At 43.7% G+C, this 19918-nt stretch overlaps 1 protein-coding gene across 2 annotated transcripts in view; it reads right to left on the bottom strand.

Annotated features, from left to right (window-relative positions):
• Positions 1 to 19918, bottom strand: part of LOC138527990 (SS18-like protein 2) — a 165522-nt gene that overhangs the window by 137554 nt on the left and 8050 nt on the right. Inside the window, exon 2 of one of the 2 annotated variants that reach the window (XM_069639409.1) lies at positions 4355 to 4431. The exons of the other annotated variant lie outside the window; for it this stretch is intronic. Within the exon in view, the coding sequence (XP_069495510.1) occupies positions 4355 to 4431 (77 nt within the window). The remainder of the gene's footprint in view (positions 1 to 4354; positions 4432 to 19918) is intronic. 2 annotated transcript variants of the gene reach the window in all.

Below are 19918 nucleotides of genomic sequence, written 5' to 3'. Positions count from 1 at the left end.
TCAAAGAAATCACGGGCCTCTCCATCCCGTGGGATCCCGGAGTCATTCTCCTGGGCGACACAGGTGGGGGTGAATTCCCAGTCTCAGGACACATCCCCAGGCTGTGTACGCATCTACTTCTAGCAGCAAAAATAGCAATGGCCCGGGTGTGGAGGGATAAAGAAGGCCCCTCAATGGCCCTTTGGTGGGCGAAATGTTGGGACATAGCGGTCGCCGAAAAAATCACGGCGATCCGTACGGGCTTCCTAAATAGAACCTTAAACATATGGGATCCGTTTTTGGACTATGCAGTTAAAATCCCAGCCCTCACCAGGAGGCCACCGCTGACCAGATGGCTCCAGGGCAGCCCGCTCTACTAAACCACAACCCTAAGCCATAGACCCCCCCCTTTATGCCGCAACCAGCATATCCCACCTGGCATCCAAGGACAAGATGGACCATGGACAATGATGCTTCTCCCAGCATTTTGGCCCCGCACACCGGTCTCCCCGACAGTCACGGCTACTTTAACAGATTATTGAATGCTACACTATAACTGCTGTTATGTTCAATGTAATGCTCTTTAAAAATGCCAATAAAATGTTATGAAAAAAAAAAGGAGATTAGGACTAATGTACACAATATTTGCAGGGGTTTTACTGTGTGCTTTATTGATTGATGATACATGCCCAGTACGGTAGGGTTGACACTCCTGGAATACCCTATTTCTGTGGAGGTGTTAATGATGGATAAAGGTCTGTATGAGCCACATTTTGTTGGATTTTGACAAGACTGGGATCTCCGCTCCTGCCATAGATGAGTGAAGGTTACCAGTGGTCCGTGCTTCCTTGATCACTTCAGCCAGTCTTGGGCCCAAGACTGCAAACGTCTTTTAATATCACATAATCATTGTCCAAAGCCAAGTGCTATTTAGGCAATGCAGTAAATTGCACAGGTTGGCCCCATTTTTCCAAAATGGCCTCGTGGTTGGGGGAGGCAGGTTGGATATAACCTCCATCTCCTCACAACCTCCCTCAAGCCAAAATGCTCTGTTATGCCCCACTATTTTACAAAGTCACCAGCCACCACTGAAGCCTAGGTTGCTTAGCCTTAAGAGGACATGCAAAAGTACAGCCTGGTCTCTCAAACCTTTCATTTCTTGGCTGCCACATTCCTGCACACACACAATGGACTACCCTTGCCACCCCATTGTTTTTTTAAAACATATATATTTTATTGTTCAATAAATAGTTAATTATAAACTTTGATCAGTTAAAAGAAATCGTTAATAACACATCATCATATATACAAATACTAGTTAATACTTTTTATCAACACTTAGATAAAATCAAATCATTATTAAAATCCCCATAGAAAAATACACCCACTTTCCAAACCGAAAAGCGCACCCCAATTAAGAAATATCATATGTAGCAGCATACACATATACGAAGCAAACACCCCCCGCCCCACACAGTAGCACTACTTTGTAGAACCTATTCCAATATTCTCTCAGTGCCAGAATATTTAAAAATGTCCTTCCAAATCATAAAGGCAGCCGCGGATATGACAATGGATTCCGCCCCATATAGCGTAGACCAAAATTGATCTCTCCTGATATTTTATATCTTGGTAACAAAAGCGGCATCTCTTTTTATACATCGATTTTTAAGGGCAGGGCATGCGGTTAGGTGGTGACTCACCTGACCCAATGGCAAAACCACCATCGCATATAGTGTACCGGGAATAATAGCTGTGTGATATATTTCTAATAGACCTTGTGTATTAAACCCCCATTATGGATAATATATGGTTTTGCAGTCAGCCATTTCTTCCAAATTTTATTTAGTACGTATTCACCACAGTATGACGAAGGGGGATTTATAGTAATCGGGAATCCCAAATATATGTACTCATTCAAATTTTCCAGGGACTGATCCTTTAATTTCCATACCACTGTGCTCTTCTTAGAAGCCTTTTTTCCCCTCCATACGCATTGTTTTGGTTTTGCTTATGTTGATCACCATCTCATTTTTTTCGGCATAGGTCGCCATTGCTTTCAGGGACCACTGCAGTCCGATCTTAGTTTGGTCAAATAAGATAATGTCATCAGCATAGGCGAGCAAAGGAAGGGGAATGGCAATAATTTTAGGTGGAAAATTAAATATTTTCGTAAGCTCTTGATTCATGTCTGCAGTATCAAATTATAGAGTAAAGGGGCCAATCCACACCAGTTTCATGCCCCTATTTGTATGACACTATTTAGTATATACCCTCCCCCCCCCCCAAGGTATTTAGGTGGACTTTAATAGAAGTGTGGGTGCACAGTTGTTGTATAAAGTACAACAGTGCCTTATCAATGCCCATAGCATTCCGCTTTTTCCAAAGAATTATACGTGAAAACAAATCAAAAGCCTTACTAAAGTCAATATAAAAGCAATAAAGATATGGCCTAAGTTTGTCATTTGTTTGTGCAATGAGGTACTGGTATAGATATGTTGGTTATAGTGTCGTACCCTTTTCCGGAATACCGCCTGAAGGGGACTCAATAGGTTATTTCCATTCACTCACCCCATTGTCAAAAATCACTTTACGGTGTCCAAATATCTGTCAGCGTTTCCCCATCTTGCGTTTGAGTGCTTATTCCCTAGTAGTGTCATCTACTTGTCCTGGCCCAAGCTACTTTTCGTCTCTAGAGGCGGCAGAAGAAGTGAAATGGTTTTTTGCAGCCTTGGCCTTAGTGCTCAAATTCCACTTTTGTTTTGCTTCTAGTTAATAGTATTTCCTGGAAGGTTTTCACATAAAACGTGCTGCATTGTGGATTTTGCAACTGTCTTGGGAATTAATCTCATAATGTACCAATGCCCATTTCCTGGTCAAACGCATCAAGACAGCAACCAACCTGCAACTACCCAAGTTCACGGAAGCCAGGATCTTCCTGATAACACCTGGGCAGGCTTACACCCTTACTAGTGGAACTGAATCAACAGAACCCACAGTGTCAAACATTTCTTTCCATTTTGGTTCACTCGATCTCCCTCTGTGTTCCGCAAAGCCTCTTTGCCTCTCTTATTCATCCTCTAGTCATCTACCCCACACGATTCAATCCTTCAGCCTCCCCTGCTAATTTGATGATACCCAGATTAACCTCAAACTCCAGGACTCTCCAGAGTCAGTTATTGGCAATCTCACCAGATGTCTACTTGAGATCGATTGCTGGATGACCCTAAACCATCTGAATTTGAGTGCAGACAAGACCGACATTTTGCCTACAACTACTCTCTGTCCCATCCCTTCCTGGTATCTGCTAAGCTGGGGACCACTTCCTAAAGGACATCCCAGATTCCATCTCTCTTTAGCAGCTCAAATGAAAGTGGTCGCAAAATCTTTTGCCCTTGTAAAGCTCTGCGTCATATTTTCCCTTTCTTGGCCTTCAAGTTCCAGTCTCCATTGCACTTTTACTCCCCCGGACAGGCTATACCGGCTTTCAAACGTCAGGGTGGCTAAAACCTCTGCAGCCAGACCTTTTCTCCATTTGACCCCTGGGATCTCCAGCCCAAGAGGTGCTTAGCTGGTTATCAGTTGGCAGCTGCTTCTCGATTAACCCTTTCACTGCAGACCCTAGTCCCCATGGGCCCAAAGAGACATTTTGGCCACAGTCCTTGAGAGCTGGTGGGGCACGCAGATCATCCCTTCTGCCAATGATGCACATATACCTCCTAGTGATAGTCAAAGAGTTACGGCCCTATTGCTGCTCACTACTGTAGGGCATCTGACCCATCTTTTACTATTCAAACTGTGCAGTTACCAACCAAGATACCCTCTACCTGAAAAGCTTAACTTGGATGGAAATACTCAAACTACCAAACTCTGGAACTGTCTTCCATTTAGTGCCTGCAACTGTTAAAACCACTCTGCTTTCTTTAAAGCCTGTAAAACCTGGCAGTTCCCCTTCAGCGACACTGAAGGACAACATTGGCCAATGAATGGCCCCTACCACTTGCGCACATCACAGACCTAGCCAGCCTACATATATACAATTTCCCAATTGGGATGCCAGGAAACATGCATAACACGTAATCATAACCTAGGTATAACTACACTTGCACGTCCTTGATGCAGAACAATGGAGCACATCTCTGAAAGTCACGCACATGATCCAACATACAGGACACACTAAAGACACAGACTTCCAGCCACGTCCCTGTACTCCGGCCTATAATCCTCTGGACGAAGGCGCCAGCACTACTAGGCTACACCAGAGGTAGATGTGCACAGTCAAATTACAAACAGTATCTGACAGACAACAGATTGGAGCAAAAAAGAAACTTAAAGAAAAGCAAACAAACATTCACCTAAACAAACAACTACTTACTGGGCGCATTGGACAGCTCGCCCCTTATTCTGATATTCAGCAATGCATCGTATCAGCTGATCATTCTCTTCTAGCAACTGAAAAAAGAAAATAAGATACTGTGGTTACATCACAATATACAGAATTGACACTAAAGCAGAATACGCATTGTTCCGAAAAAAGATCAATTACTTTGAGAACGGAGAAGAGGCTACTAGCGTACAGATTGAAATTAGCAGCAAGTGGGAGGACTAATGCGGCAGTGAGGGATAGCACTGACAATCTGTTGCTAAGAAACAAAGACATTAACAGTAGATCCAAAAAATTCTATGAACACTTACATGAATCAGATTCAAGCGTCTATGGTCCCTTTTTTTGGCCGGATTCAAGTTCCAGGGTTGCCAGAGGACCTTGCAGCATCGCTGGAGGATACAATCACTGTGGAACACATCCAGGGTGCAATCCTGGGTCTACGAACAAACAAATCGCCTGGAATAGATGGTCTCCCTGCGGAATTCTATTGGGTATTGCCAGAAAGTGCGCTCGTATTACTAACCGATGTGTACTCTTACTTCATTTGAGAAAGGATTGCTGCCTTCTACCATGAGACATGTACTAGTGACCGTTTTGCTGAAAAAGGATAAATCTCCAACGAGATGCGAAAGCTACAGGCCAATCAGTCTAATAAATACAGATTGCAAGCTGCTAGCCAATTTATAAGTGAAAAGATTGCAAAAGGTTGTACATGAGCTGATACATGAGAGAAATCAAGTTGGCTTTGTCAATAGAAGATCTGTGGTGGACAATATGCGGGAATTACTCTTGACCATCGAGGAAGGTAGCAAATTAAATACTCCAGTGGCAGTAATCTCACTCGACACAGAGAAACCCTTTGATGGGATTGAATGGTTCTTCTACCTGTTTGAAAATTTGAGGAGGATGGATTTGGGCCTAACTTTCTAGGTTGGGTAGGTCTTCTGTATGTGAGTCCAATTGCGAGTGTACTCACAAATTGACTAGTCTCTGAGGCATTCGAGTTGAGAAGAGGGACGAGCCAAGGTTGTCCGCTTTCTCCGTTATTGTTCATTCTTGCAATGGAACCTCTGACAATGATGCTCAGGGCAAATTAAAATATAGCCGGAATTGGAAACATTGGATGCTCCGGAAAACTCTGGCTGTACGTGGATGACCCATTGGTGGTTCTGAGGGAACCTGAACCGAGTATGCCCTACCTGATGGAAGACATCTGGATATTCTCTGTGGTCTCTGGATACAAGGTCAACTGGAGTAAATCAGAGGTCCTGCCAGTCTCCAGGCAGTGCATGTGTCATATGCTTGATAACAGTTTACATGGGTGTGCAGAAAAGATAACAAATCCTTGAAATGTGGATCAGCCCTGAGATAAAGACAATGAAATTGATCTTTGGCAATTGCCTTTTGTCAAAGCTGAGGGCAGATATTGATCGGTGGTCAGGTGGTCACTTCTAAGGCTTTCTTTATGGGGCAAAGTAAATTTCATTAAGATGAACATGGCACTAAGAGTCAATTATGTTCTGTCCACGCTCCCACTGAAAACATCCAAATTGATCTTTAAGGAACTTGATGGTCTAATGCAAAGATTTCTATGGGATGGCAAGCAACCTAGGATTGCCTTGAGAAAGATGCAATTACCTCTAAAACAGGGGGGTATGAACTTGCCAAATTTTTTATAGTACCACCTAGCATTTTCAATGAGGAATTTGACTTGCATGTTGGAGACTGAAACGAACAGTTGGGCCGAGTTAGAATCCAAACATGTATTCTAGCTGGAACTCCGGGCATTATTATCGACAACATCAAAGGGGTGCCGACAACTAAGCCCACTTACTACCTTTTACGTGAATGCTAGAAATCGTTATCCAAATGCCTGGAGTGTGACCCTTTTATCAACCCAGATGCATCAGACTGGCTGAATCCATCCAGAACCAGACAGGGGAAGGTTGCTATTCTGGGCTTCCTGGTAAGCAAGAGGAATCCGATATATCAAAGAGCTCCTGGAGAACGGATCAGGATCTCGTTCACTCAACTAAAGAGGAATTTTAGATTGCTGGATTGCAGCTATGCGGAATACAGACTATTGCAAGGCTTAATATCTGCAAAATTTGAAGTTGGGCCTCAAGATTGTGGACAAAATACAGCCTGGCTTACATTGGAACTGTGTGCCCAAGCAAATCCTCCAGCTGTCACTGTGTATAACATCCTTGCATCAAAAAGGAAGGGTGATGAACTTGCAGCCATCTGGGCCGATGAACTGAATGAGGAGGTTAGTGCCGAGTGTTGGCAGAGATGTTGCAACAATGTCCAGTTCTCGAGCATGCACTGGGGGCTAAGAGCTAAGCAAAGCAAGCTGCTGTTTAGATCATACTGGTCGCCAGAAAGAATGTTTAAAAGAGGACTCGCAGATAGCGACAGGTGTTGGAAGTGCAACCAATTGGTGAGCACTCTTGAGTCACCTACTGTGGTTTTGTGTGAATACTAGAACTTTCTGGGAAGAAGTTTGTGAGCAGATGGGTCTGGTACTCCAATGTTTGATCCTGAGAATGGCCACGCTTCCGATTCTCAGGGATTGCCCCCCCCCCGAGACACCTATCATGATCAAAGAAAATGTGGGTATCAAGAGGATGTATGCTTGCAAAAAGAATTATCGTGTGTGCATGGAAATCCCCTAACAGCTTCAACATTGATGATTGGGTGGAAAAAGTGCTTACTGTCTGTGTCAATGTAGGAAAAAGCAATTTTAAAGTATAAAGATGAGTGACAAATTAAATGACCTTTGGGGTCTGTTCTTGGACACTTATCGTTAATTGTCACTTTAATCATTTACTGCATGAGTTATGTACAGTTTATATGATGCCCCATTGTACCAACTGTATAATCTGGTTGCATTGCTGTTTCACATATGTACCCTGTTGGATGGCTATTTGACAGCGGGGCATTATTAGAGTACGTTTTTAGGGTTGAAAATGATTTTTTTTTCATTTTCTTTCTTTTTGCTTACATTTCGCAAACACTGCTGTACAGGTATTGTTGTTCTATTAAGTTTGATAGATTCTATGGTACATTTGTTTTGATAGTACATATGCATGTAAAAACAGTACAATCTATGATGGTGATAAAATAAAACATTTAAAGCTAAAAAAATAAATAAATAAGGAATTGCCACTAGTTCGCGGATTGCCCATCTGGAATAAGATGTCGGAATACCCACTGTTATAAATAACATCAATAAATCTACATTTTTATTTGATACAATTATTCATTATCAGCAGTGTCTGCTACGACTTTAAAGCCAATCAAGCTCGAGTTTACCTCCACCTTAGCTGCTGGCACAAGTCAAAGTGCAGGCATCAGACCAGTGGCATCATTTAGGGGTCGCCAGAGGTCGCACACACAAAAAAAAAAATACCCAAAAACAAAATGTTTTTTTTTTGTTGGTAATTCAAGCTTCTGGGCTGTGCCAAGCACCATGTGGCTCTTTACTTCTGGAGTGGTTGGCTTTCTTGTTCAGGCCCCTTAAAAAAGAAGAAAAATAACAACAGGAGTGCCACACGTCTAACACTTTCAGCACTGACCCTAAATAAGAAAGAATAGGAATACCAAATAAAGGGTCTTTCTGGAATTATATACAATAATTGCTAGACTCATTAAAGGTTTATTTCAGGCACACTTCAGGGGTGTGAGACACTGATTTAGTCTGTTCTTCAACGCCTCAACTCAGCCTTTCATCCTTCTGAGGTCGATAAATGAGTATCAACACAGGTTAAGTGATATTGGGTGTATATTTTTTCTATATAAAGCGCTTAAGCATAAGTGCTATATTAGAACACATCATTATCATTTGGTTATGGGCGTCTGCTTGCATTCACAGTAATTTGGTAATATGGGCCTATACAGACAGATCTTAACAATACATATAGCAATCCATTTTTGTATGAAATGTACATCACATTATAGTGATATCTAACCATATTTTTCGTAGTGTACAATGCTATGTGATGCCACTTTTTTTATTATGGTTTTTTCAATCCTTTAAAAAAAGAAAAGCAACGACCAAGAAACGTGATACACACAGCAAGAAAATACATATTTTACATCCAGATCCATAGATGAATCACATCTTTCGTCGGCAGGGCGCACTTCTAAACGTCCCCCTCAATTAGAGGGTACGCTTTGTGTCCAAACAATCTTTTATGACGCAAAGAAAGGAGACCAAGGCATATAACACAGATCTATTTGACCCGTCAAACATGGCTCTCCACCAATCTTCCCGAGAAACAAGCTGAAATCTCTCTGTTACTGGGCCAAAGATGATGTTTCTTTCTTGTTCTAGCCCAGAGCACGTCATTGTCAGATGCTTGAGATTTTCATTTATGGTTTTGCAGAGTCGACACATTAGATCGGAATCATTTGACTGGGACCAAAAGCATAGTCACTCCTTAGTAGGCGGTACATTGAGCCTAAACTGTAAGTATATGGTTCTAGACCACTGATCCGGGAAACAGGCCAAGTATTCTGGGAGACGGCCGTAAGCTCTCGCCTCTTCAGGAGCTTCTTTCATTGTTCGTGATTCCGATCTTAGTTTACAAGTGTTGATCCAATCTGTTCTCCACAGCTTCAATTTCGCAGAGTCAGGATTTTCTAGCAAGGTTTGTGTCGTGATGTTGTATGTGTCGAGAACCTCACGACACCACTCATTCCATTGATACAAGATTGTTTGGGATTTTTTTCGGAATCTGGATTGTGAAGTATTGCAATTTGTGAAGGCGGATTCATTTGTATAGTTTTCCTGAAAAAACTTAAAAGATTCCAGGCAACTCTTGCTTGAATAGAGATGTGCCCAAGTTCGTATCTTACACATGCTGTGCAAGTCCCCTTTGGGAAGTGTAGGACTTTGGACCAAAAGATGTTTTCAAGCGAGTTCCACACCTCATGCCCACAGCCAAATGCATTTTCTCTGCCATATATCAGGGATGGAACCACCTTTTGTTGGAAAAAGGTTACCGTAGGTTTTAGGGAGAATTTACCAAATTTTTTGTTGATCAGCAACGCCTGGCATGCCAACTGCCGGCATTTGCTCTTCGCTGTCTCTACCTATGGTGCGTCATTTCTACTGGCACGGATTCTCATCCCCAGATAGGTGGTGTTCTTCACAATCCTGATTAGGTTATTTGTCCAGGTACCAGTTGAATTTCTTCTTGTTTCCTTTGGAGCCCTGCAGTTTTTCAAAAACAAGAATTTCACATTTCCCCTTGTTGATATTGAGACCATTCTCCGTTAGATACGTTTCCACAATGCTCAGTTTACGTTGGAGTCATATTGGTGTTAAGTCCAACAGAATAATGTCATCTGCATAAACCAGGTAGGCAATGTGAGTACCATGCATTTTCGGTGGAAACGTAGTCAGTCCTTTGAAAATGTCTTTGATATCTGATATGAACAGATTGAAAATGCTCGCTGCTAGGGGACAACCTTGTTTAACACCTGTAAGTGTGTCAATTGGGGCCGATAGATTACCCTTAAGGTCTAGTCTGACCCTGATAGAGGTGTTTGTGTGGAGTTCACGAATGGCGGCCAACAGGCTAGGTGGACAGTTCCACTCGCTCAGTTTCCCCCATAATAGGTCTCTATTTATACTGTCAAAAGCCTGAGATAGATCAATTAGTGCCAAATAGATCTTAGAATTTGACCGGTGGGCTTCCATCTTCAGTAAGTTTAACAGTAGGAGGTTAAAGCAGCATCCCACACCCTTGATAAATCATGTCTGTCTCGGGTCCACACGATTACATTTAATAGACCATTTCAGGAGTTGTTGTTGGAGAAGGGAGGCATACACTTTCCCCAACACGTCAAGCAGGGCGATGGGTCTATAATTCTTGGGGTTTCTACGGTCTTCTTTTTTTAAAAATCGGTATGATCACTGCCGTTTTCCATGATTTAGGGGTCTTACAACACTTGATAATTCTATTGAACAAAATCTCGCAAAAGACTGACCATTCTTCCGGGTGACGCTTGATAGAAAAGTTTGAGAGCCCGTCCGGTCCTGGTGCTCTAGAATCATGCACGTTCTTAATGATTCGTAAGATATCTTCGTAGTCAAAGGTGAGTTCCCAGTGTGTTCGCTTTGGGGATTCCCATTCTTTGATATCTTGGTCTTTGCGAAAGAGATCAGAGTAGAAGAAAATCCACTCTGTCTCTAGGACCAAGTTTGCCTGCAAAGCGTCTTGTGGAGCAAGGTTATCATTTATGAGTCTCCAATAATCGGCTGGATTAGTGCTTGCCATTTTCTGCAGCATAAGCTCTGCATCATTTTGTAACATGATGGCCTTGTGAGATTTTAGCCAGTTCTTGTAGGCTTGTTTGAGTTTTCGTGATTGCTCGCTGGCATTTGTAGGGAGGGATTTTCGCATATTTCTCAGTTGCCAACGCAGAAGTCTTTTTCTTTGTGAAATCTCAAGATCAAATTTGTATTTGCATATAAATTCAGTGTTCCTTGGATTTTTCTTCTGTTCTAGGTATTGAGTCAAAAGGTGGTTGTATTCCAAAGCTCCTGAAGTCTGGTAATCCGCCGAGATGAGAGATTCCTCGACAGTGTCGAGGTATAGACGGATGCGACCAGCACCCGTTCTGACTGCATAAGCCTAGCGCTCCTGATTTGATCAAATATGTGTGGAGAATAGTAGAGTCACCATATCGTGATCACTATGAGGCATCTCTGTAACTACAAGACCATTGGTTCTCATATGAATGTTTCCAGATACCAAGATGCAAGTGTTGAGCTTAGGTCTCCTCTTCTCCATGTCGGGGCCGCCGGGATATCCCCTGGTGTTTGACCATTGAGCATCGTTAGCTCTTGTAAGTCCATTTCCACGCACCACTGCGTTGTCAGTTGTTCTTCAAGTTTGTTGACTCGCTTCTTGCTGCCAATTAGGTTTAAGTGACTGATGCAGTCAATGTTGAGATCGCCACAAATGATCAAGTCGTTTGAGTTGCCCATTTCCATGAGGTAATCGATAACAGTTGTTACTTCATCAATGAAGAATTTTGCGCCAGCTGCCCCATGGTTCCAATAGAGGTTGACAATGTAAAGTTTGCAGTCTTGAACTTGTGTTGCCCCTGCAGAACTAACCGTTACCACCTGAATGAAGGGAGAGATGTTAACGCAGTTCGTAATCCTGAAACCTGAGGCTATCCTAGCTGCCACCAAAAGACCGGCCATTGGTCTACCCTTGGTTTGTTTAATGGCTGGGTTATGAGCTATTTCAAACCCCTCCAATATTGTGTTGTCACACAGCCATGTCTCCTGTAAACAGATAAGATTTAGATCGGTGGTCCATGCAGTGTTGAACAAGTGACTAAAGCCCCTGGTGTTCCAGGATCCCAATTTGCAGTTCGTGGATGGTTTATAGGCCTGGCATTAATTCGACTGTTGTGTGTTTAACGTTCCAGCAACCCAAGACCAGTCATTTTCTTTCGCTGCCTTAGGCACACATTCTTTGTCAGAGGCCACATTAAGCGTGGTGCGATCCACTCCTTGAATTGTTATCTTTATAGAGTCATTCCGTGATGTCTCAGGCAGTGGTTTTAGATCAGCACTAACAGGGCATGGTGAAGTTGCAATGATTGTCGGTGTCGCAATTTCAGTCAACACCGACCTGTGCAGATGTTTACTTTCTCCATTATCCGCTCTGTCAGGCACATTTTCCATTGTTCTAACTGCACAACGTGTCGGTGCTAAAGAGATGTCGAATCCCAGCGACATTAGCACCGGACCTGCTTGAAGTAGCACGTCAGCTACGAGTTTCGACTGTAGGTGTAGTATGACCGCATCATTTTTGGTGTCATCAAAGAATTCTACAATTTTTAGATCTCCAGATTCAATGGCTCTTAAGCTCGGTACAAGATGGTATAGCCACAGCACATTGTGACGATTCAAAATTAGGTCATCTGCAGAGTCTATGCGTTTGAGGAGCACTTGATGGCACGCTATGTCATTTCTTGAATGACTTTCCTTCTTTAGATCACTATGGGATCTAAGGGTATTCCTTGAGTTATCTTTAGCGGTAGATCTTGTTTGAATGCGCCCGCCAGTTCTGGGCTCTGAGTACACCTCAGATTTAGAGCCCTTTTTGTGCTCATTTGTTGTTTCAGGCCAGTCTGGCGGCAGCTTACTGCAAGTATCCGGTTGTGTGTGAGCAACAGTTGATTTAGTCTGACAGGCCAGTTTGTTTGATAATGCTAATATCTTGCAGCGTTTTTCATCCAGTGTCATAAACATCTTCTTCTGAATGTCCGGGCCGTTTGATACAGCTGTTGTCGGCTGCGGGACTTCACACAGTCTTACAACTCTGTTGAGGTAGGATTCTGTCTTGCATGTTTTCTCGACGCTGAGATTTCGGGGCAGGAGAACCAATGTCTTCCGGTTGTGAGAGCACTGGCACTGAGGACGTTTGTGGCGAGCTTAAGTTATTGTTGGAGATTGGAGCAGTAGCATTGCCAGAGGCCGAGTCGCCTTTATTGGAGAGATCCGCCGATAACGCGGCGTCCTCGGCCACCCTCAACTCCTCCATCACATCATTTTCATAGACTGACATGTTCAGTAAGTCTTCAGATATGTCACATGAGTTGGATTTAGATCCAATAGCTTGATCCAATACAATGACTACTTCGTTTGTTTGTTCTTTTGTTTCGCCACTTTTTCTTTCCTAAAGGTCTTACTCACTGTTACATTTACAGTTTTGATGTTTCTCAAAAACTTCCTTGAGTCTTTACCTCGGTTTGTTTTTTTCAAGGATAAGTTTTTCGATTTTTTTAGCACCAGTGCCTCTAGATTTGTTTGCAGTCAAGCCAGTTTTTGAGGCATTCTTAAAAGGTCTTGAATATGTCGAAGACTTCTGAAGACTCTGCATTCACTTCTTTGTTGGCTGAGTCAGGCACCGCATCTGTCAAGACCACGAATTGGCTCGGGTCAGAAGAGGATGCTATTTGTGGATCTAGAAGGGCCAAATTCCCTATGGATTGACTCGCCACGAGGATATTGTGGAATTGTGTAGACTTTTTGTTTCCATTCCCAACCATAGGTTGGAAATCCACCGATTTTTGGGCTCTCGTTTCGCAGGCAGAATTGGCGTGCATCATAGATAGAGGTACTGGAGTACAACCAGCTGATGTTATTTCACCTTTGTCCGGCGAGATTTCATTGTGTTTGTCCGCATCTATAGAAATACATTCCTTGGTTCTTGCTGTCGGATTTAAAGATTTGCTTAAATCTATGGCGGCCAGCGGCGAAGCACATGTGGCAGCGGGCAGGCATTTCAGATTGCCGAGTGGTAGTGTGTCGGGGTAACGCAGGTCGTCAGCTCCTCTTTCACTCAGTGCACCCGTTCGGGGGCTGAGCTCAATCTTTTGTTGGAAGAGATTGAGTGCTTGTTTTGCCACTTCAGCCAGAAGTTTCTTATCTAAGTTGGCGTTTTTATTAAGTCCATTAGTGACGTCATCGCCAAATCAGCCTTGGTGTTTGTTCTCACCACTGCATCCATGTGTTGCCTATGTGTGTTTTCAGTAGCCAAGAGCTTAGAGTTCATGGCGGAAACTACAGCTGTCAGATCTTTTAGATTCTCATTTAAATGCTCGTACATTTTGAGAAAGGGCGCAATAGACAGCGTCATTGAAGATATGATAATGAACTGAAGGTCTTTTATGTTTGGAGCTTGGCCCATAGTAACATTAGCCGCGGCTTCGTGCCCTGTTTGGCGTTTTCTGCCAGGAATGAAGCGTCTAATTTTCGCAAAAGGACGCTCCATTATAGACAAGTCGGAAGATGATAGATCAGACGAGGAGTCAGTACGCTCATAGTCAAGAGTGACGCCCGCCCCGTCCAAGCACGACTCATTTACTGAGCAATTTTGCAGTGGTTTGGGGGCTCCCATTTTGGGGATCTTGTTCTGTGAGCATTGGACGCTTGGGGAGATGCTCGAATCAGCACGCCTTCTTTTCACCAAGCCACATTGATGAGGGGTCTGCAATTTACTAGGAGGGCCTGTGACGAGTGGTTTTAAAGTAGCAGGTAGTTCAAAAGCTTCCTCCATTAGTTCTAATGTTCCAATTTGTGTTTCATTTCTTGTTGATTTATTACATCTGCCTTTGATAATCTGTTTAAGATCTGTTAGTAGTTTATTAACAACGTCCAAGGAGTTTCTGCGATTGTTGTCATGTGTCTTTTCCACTTTCTTTGACGCACTCAAGACAGCTCTCGCAGTGAGGGGATGACTAAATGCGTCCGAACAGGATTCTTGCCCTGGCTCCACAGCATTCAGGGGCGTGGAAAGAGTGCTTTTATAAGCCACGTCAACATGAGGCACTTCGAATGGAATCATAGGTGATAACACCAGTTTTTCATGCGCACTGTAGAATCTGGATCGGGGGGACCCGCTAGTTGTTTCTTCAGTTTCGTCCGTGCCGGTAGTGACGGGGATAATTGAGCCTGAGTTTAGTGCACGTACACTAGAGTCGCAATGGGTTTGCACAGGCATCGATCCGTCTGCAGCTCTTGGGTCTCTTAATTTGATTGGAGTTGGAAACAGACTAGGACCTATCGTCTCGGTCAAGTCTGTGTTCCCAGAACCTCCAGTGAGCTTCTTATTGTTGTCATTGTCCTTGTTGTGGTCATTATCATTAGAGAAGGGAGCAGTGTCGATGATGGACTCAGTACGGCATTCAGACGAAATCGTTTAGGCAAACGAGATGAGTGCGGAAGAACATGTGGTTCCCAACGCCGATTTTACCGGCCCAGTTTCTTGACCCCGGCCCCCCGCCAACATGTCTGCTTCGTAAGATAAACAGGGTGCGGTCGACACAAATAGTTTAGAGCACACATAGGTACTTACTTGGGCGACGTTGTTTATTGCCGGCTTTAGTGCCGGCTGTGTCGAGGACTCCCGACGCCGTCACTGTAGCAGCCGGGACCGAGGCAGACTCGCGCGGGTCTTCGATGACCGCCCGTCAAGGAAATTCAGTAGATTCAGCTGTGAGCCATGAGCTTTCAGACTCTGGGCATGGCGAGTCAGGTCCCTGTATAACTTGAGCGCAGGTTTTCATTGCCGCGCTAGGAACTTTCCCTTTCGTTTTCGCGGCGACTCGCATCACACGGTCTGCAGCGGCAGCAGACCGCGGGGAGCTGGGGAGAGAGAGTGAGGAGTCCAGGATTCCACGGACTTCCTCGGACTCCTCAGACTCTGCCAGACTCCGCGCCCGCTCCGCGGGGAAGATCAGTTTTTAAAGCGAGGCACTCCAGCAGCAGGTCACTCCCCCAACAGGTAAACACAGAAGAGTTATTGGCAACCGCAACTCCTCAGACTCTGCCAGACTCCGCGCCCGCTCCGCGGGGAAGATCAGTTTTTAAAGCGAGGCACTCCAGCAGCAGGTCACTCCCCCAACAGGTAAACACAGAAGAGTTATTGGCAACCGCAACTCCTCAGACTCTGCCAGACTCCGCGCCTTCTGTTTTGTCAATGGGTGAAAGATCGTGTTCAATCGCTTCAAGCAATATCACTTCGGGGTGGGCTCAAATTACATCACTTCCTGTGATGTCATCAGGGCCTAAGGGTCGTGTGATGTTACTTCAGCTACCCCTGGCATTTTGGTGAAATTACATCACTGCATCAGACCCTTTCATTAAATCATTTGAAGCAACGCCCAAAGCCTTCCCCACTCACAAACGGATTAGTCAATTTAAGCACATGGCCAAGAAATGCCCCTCCCACCAGGCCTAACTAACACGGTCTGAAACACTTGTGTACAAGCGCGATCAAAATAAAATATCAATGTGTATGTTATGTCCCTAAATAATACTCTATTTACAATTATGCTCCGAAAATCACACGAGTAAAAAAAAAAAAAAAAAAAAAATGAAAATACTAACAAAAAAAAGACCTTGCATAATAAACCAAATCTGGACTACACACATTGTCACAGAAACAAGTTGAGCAGGGGCAAGGCAGCACAAAGTGAGACCACAGCGAACCCCAGTTTTTTTTTTTTGCAACTCTAATCTTCATTTCCCACAACAACACTGTGAATGCCCAATTTTCTTTTCTCACTTGTCTATTTATTGGGCAACTGATGAGAGAGAGCAAGATGCGATAACAGCTCCCATTCTCTGCACAGTGGCCCCATCTTCTTATGTGCACAGTATGTTTTCATACCAAAGAGGATAAGTCAGGCGCACACGGTTGAACTTGCATAACTATCGGGATCTGCATTGTGTGGGCTCATTTAGAGCTGCGAAAGAATTCGTTATTTTGGTCCCCCTTGAAGGTCTATAGGCGCGTGCTGCCCTTGTGTGCACTTTTTCAAAACCCATATGGTTACATCCAGGGGCAATCTATGCTGCAATCCGATTAGAAGCCCCAGTCTTTAGTGTAAAACTTCCAATAAAAAGGACATTAACAGCAAAGATCATTCTGTAGTGTAACGAGTATGAATTATTCAAGAAAATAGCCCCGATGAACAAAATACAGATGCATGCTGACTAACTGAATGATTCTTTTTTTAAAAAAATATTTTTATTGGTTTATACAAACCTTTAAAAAGAAGACAAATACAGCACATAGGATTCTTTTACTTGTTTATTCTTTAGCAGATTTAAAAATATTTCATTGCATGCGTCACCTCATTTCTTCCGTTTGGTAATATTAACGTTGCTGACATGGATTTCAAAACTACTGTGCGTTGCCAGTAAGGTAGTTAATCTAAGAAGAAGTTAGACAAGTAAGTTAGCACCGTTATTCTTTGTTTTCTTATTTTTCGCTTAAATAGGTCGGGAGAAAAAACGTTGAAAATAGAACCAAAAATATATTGGTAGCCTTTTTACATTACCAGCAATTTACATTATCTCTAGAACGATGTACAGGGAATTTACCATGACATACCATATGTGAGGGCCTAAAGCCAGGCCCCACCCAAACTCCTCACTAGCACAGCTGTAATCTTTCTAACACCTCATGTAACCCAAACCTATACATTACCCGTTAAAACAGTGCCATTGGCTAGTGATGATCGACTTTTGGCGAGTACAAAATTGTGTGCATGTGGCAAAATTGAGGTGTCGAGGGACTCTATGGCTAGCTAGTAGCTTGCAACTTTAATTTTTAAGAAGGGACATTACGTTTGCAGCGCAAAAATCTAAAAACCCAAGAAATTCACCAGTTACAGAAGGAGGACACGGAAAAGGCATGTTCTTACTGTGAAGTTTATTTAAAGTAAAATAAGGCCTAGCTTTCACTATAACTATGTGGTGTTCCCTGCCTATCTTTCTAACTAAGGTGCTCGTCAGTCAGGTTGAGCGGCCAAAAATAAATCCGTCCTCTGTCCCAATCTAAGCTATCTGACCCTACCACTAATATAACTAACTAGGGTCAGGAGAAGGACTTTCTTCTCCTGGTGCTCATGTTTTGTCACAGGTTTCTTCTCATTGCTCTTAGGCCGTTCAGTAGACCGTATGCAAATAGTTTGTCATCCACTGAATGACGTTTTGCCGTTCTTTTAAAGGGACTTGTCTTCCCTGGTACATATTCTTCCTCGTCAGCTTAAGGCTATTTAAGTTCCTTTTCTTCCTATTGTAGGGTTCCAGAGTCTCTGTTAAGACTCTTCTCTCTTTTATAGTAGTTCAAGTTCCAATTACAATTCCCCCATTCGCAGGGAGCAGTTTCATAAGTTTGGGTTTCCTGGCTTCACGGGTTTGTTCTCCCCAAATGTCTATTTCTTGTACTCTCTTTCATATCTTCCAGATATGGGTGGGCCTCCCCTTTTTCTCAAAGTGAGAAGCCTCCAATTGTATTTCTTCCACACTCTACGGTTTTTGTATCTCTTTATCTCATGCAAACAGTTATATTTTCCCTTAGTTATTTCCACTAGTTTTTCCATGAGTGCTGCGACAAGTTTCGCTTAATTTACGAGTGCCTTTTGGCTTTGCAGTATTCTAATTCCCCGTATTATCTTCTGAGTTCCGGGGCAATGTCGGCGGTACCTGCAGGCCCTTGGATTTGCTTTCCTTCTCGCAGCCACTCTCTGTAGCTTGCTCTCCAGGCCGTCTCCTACCTGGATGTGCCAATCTCATCTTTGGGACGTTGCGGGGGATTGTGACTAGGAGCTGCTTACACCCCTGGATGGTCTTGGTGCTGTTATATGGGCAGACTGCCCACAACTCCGATTCCATGGTCACGCCACCAGCGCCTTTTCTCTTTCGCCTTGCTTGGCTTTCATCCACTCTCGCACATCGGTTGCTCAGCGTTTGTAGTTCCACGCTGGATAGGCTCAGTTGCACGTAGGCTCTGCGGCCTCTCATAGCCCCTCCTTCTTCCACTCCGTTAGGAACAGGGATCTTTCCCTGCATCTGTCGGTGTCTTCAATTTCTCTCAGCCTCCACTCTCTCACTGGTTAGTCTTGCAACCCTTTTCAGCCTCTTTGCTCCTGTCAATTGGAGACTTACATTTAAAAGGGATATCTTCCATTTCTTGTTGTTCATGATATAACTTCACGCTATCTTCATGAGTTTGATAACAGTATATTGTATAAATCCATATAAGCCATCACTTGGAGGCCATCAGGGAGCTCCTCAAGGGAAAGGGAATCCTTGGCCCCAAAGGGGTTGCAGGGCGGGAGGGGGAAAGAGTCTCTTCAAGTGAGGTCCCACTTGCCTCGACCCCTAGGGAGGATGTTGTGAAGCGGACTCACCCGACTAGCCTGACAGGAGGGTGGGAGGATGGGCTGCCCTTTGGGCAGAAGGGACGAATTCCCTCAATTCATCACAGCAGCCATAGCGCTCGCCCCTGTACTGCACGTTATGGAACTCACTGGCTCCCTGCATTAGACACAGCAAAGTCTACATGGCTTTCTGGAAGGCACTCAAAACCTGGCTCTTCACCTTGAAACCCGAATCGTAGAAGAACCTATGTGCATGACAGAATTGAATCATTGCCCTTTTATGCAGGTACACCAAACGCTCCGAGGCCTGGAGATATCCATCTCCAATAATTTGGACCGATTGTGCTAGACTCGTAACCCAAGCACTAAAAGCACCTATGAGCTTGATCAATGCCATGCAATTTGCACTACGCCATCAGTCCAAGAACTGTGCATGCTTGCAAAATCCTACTCATCTGGAAACTCATGAGCAGAACTAGATACCGGGTGCCGTTCTAGTACATATTTAGCTATTCATACCTATCTGGGAATGCATTTAGCAGAACTACCTACCAGAGGGATCTTTCTAGCACTACTACAACCCAAGATCTAATAGCATTTGTGAACTTGATAATTGCCCAGCAAATATTCACTACGCTACCAGTCCAGGAAATGCCTTGCTTGCCAATCCTACACATCTGGAAATCCATGAGTAGAACTATATGCTGAGGGCCATCTAGCACTTACTCTTTGCTAAAGCCAACTATCTGGGAATTTAGCAGAACTACCCATCAGGGAATCTATTTAGCAGAACTACCAATCAAGGACATCTCTAGTACCCACACAATAGCAGCATGAGTTGGGACA

The sequence above is a fragment of the Ambystoma mexicanum genome, chromosome 1q, assembly GCF_040938575.1.
Source record: "Ambystoma mexicanum isolate Mex_15411 chromosome 1q, UKY_AmexF1_1, whole genome shotgun sequence".
In the NCBI taxonomy this organism is placed as follows: domain Eukaryota; kingdom Metazoa; phylum Chordata; class Amphibia; order Caudata; family Ambystomatidae; genus Ambystoma; species Ambystoma mexicanum.
Note: the sequence above shows the minus strand (reverse complement) of the source record. Positions and strands in the feature narration are given on the sequence as shown.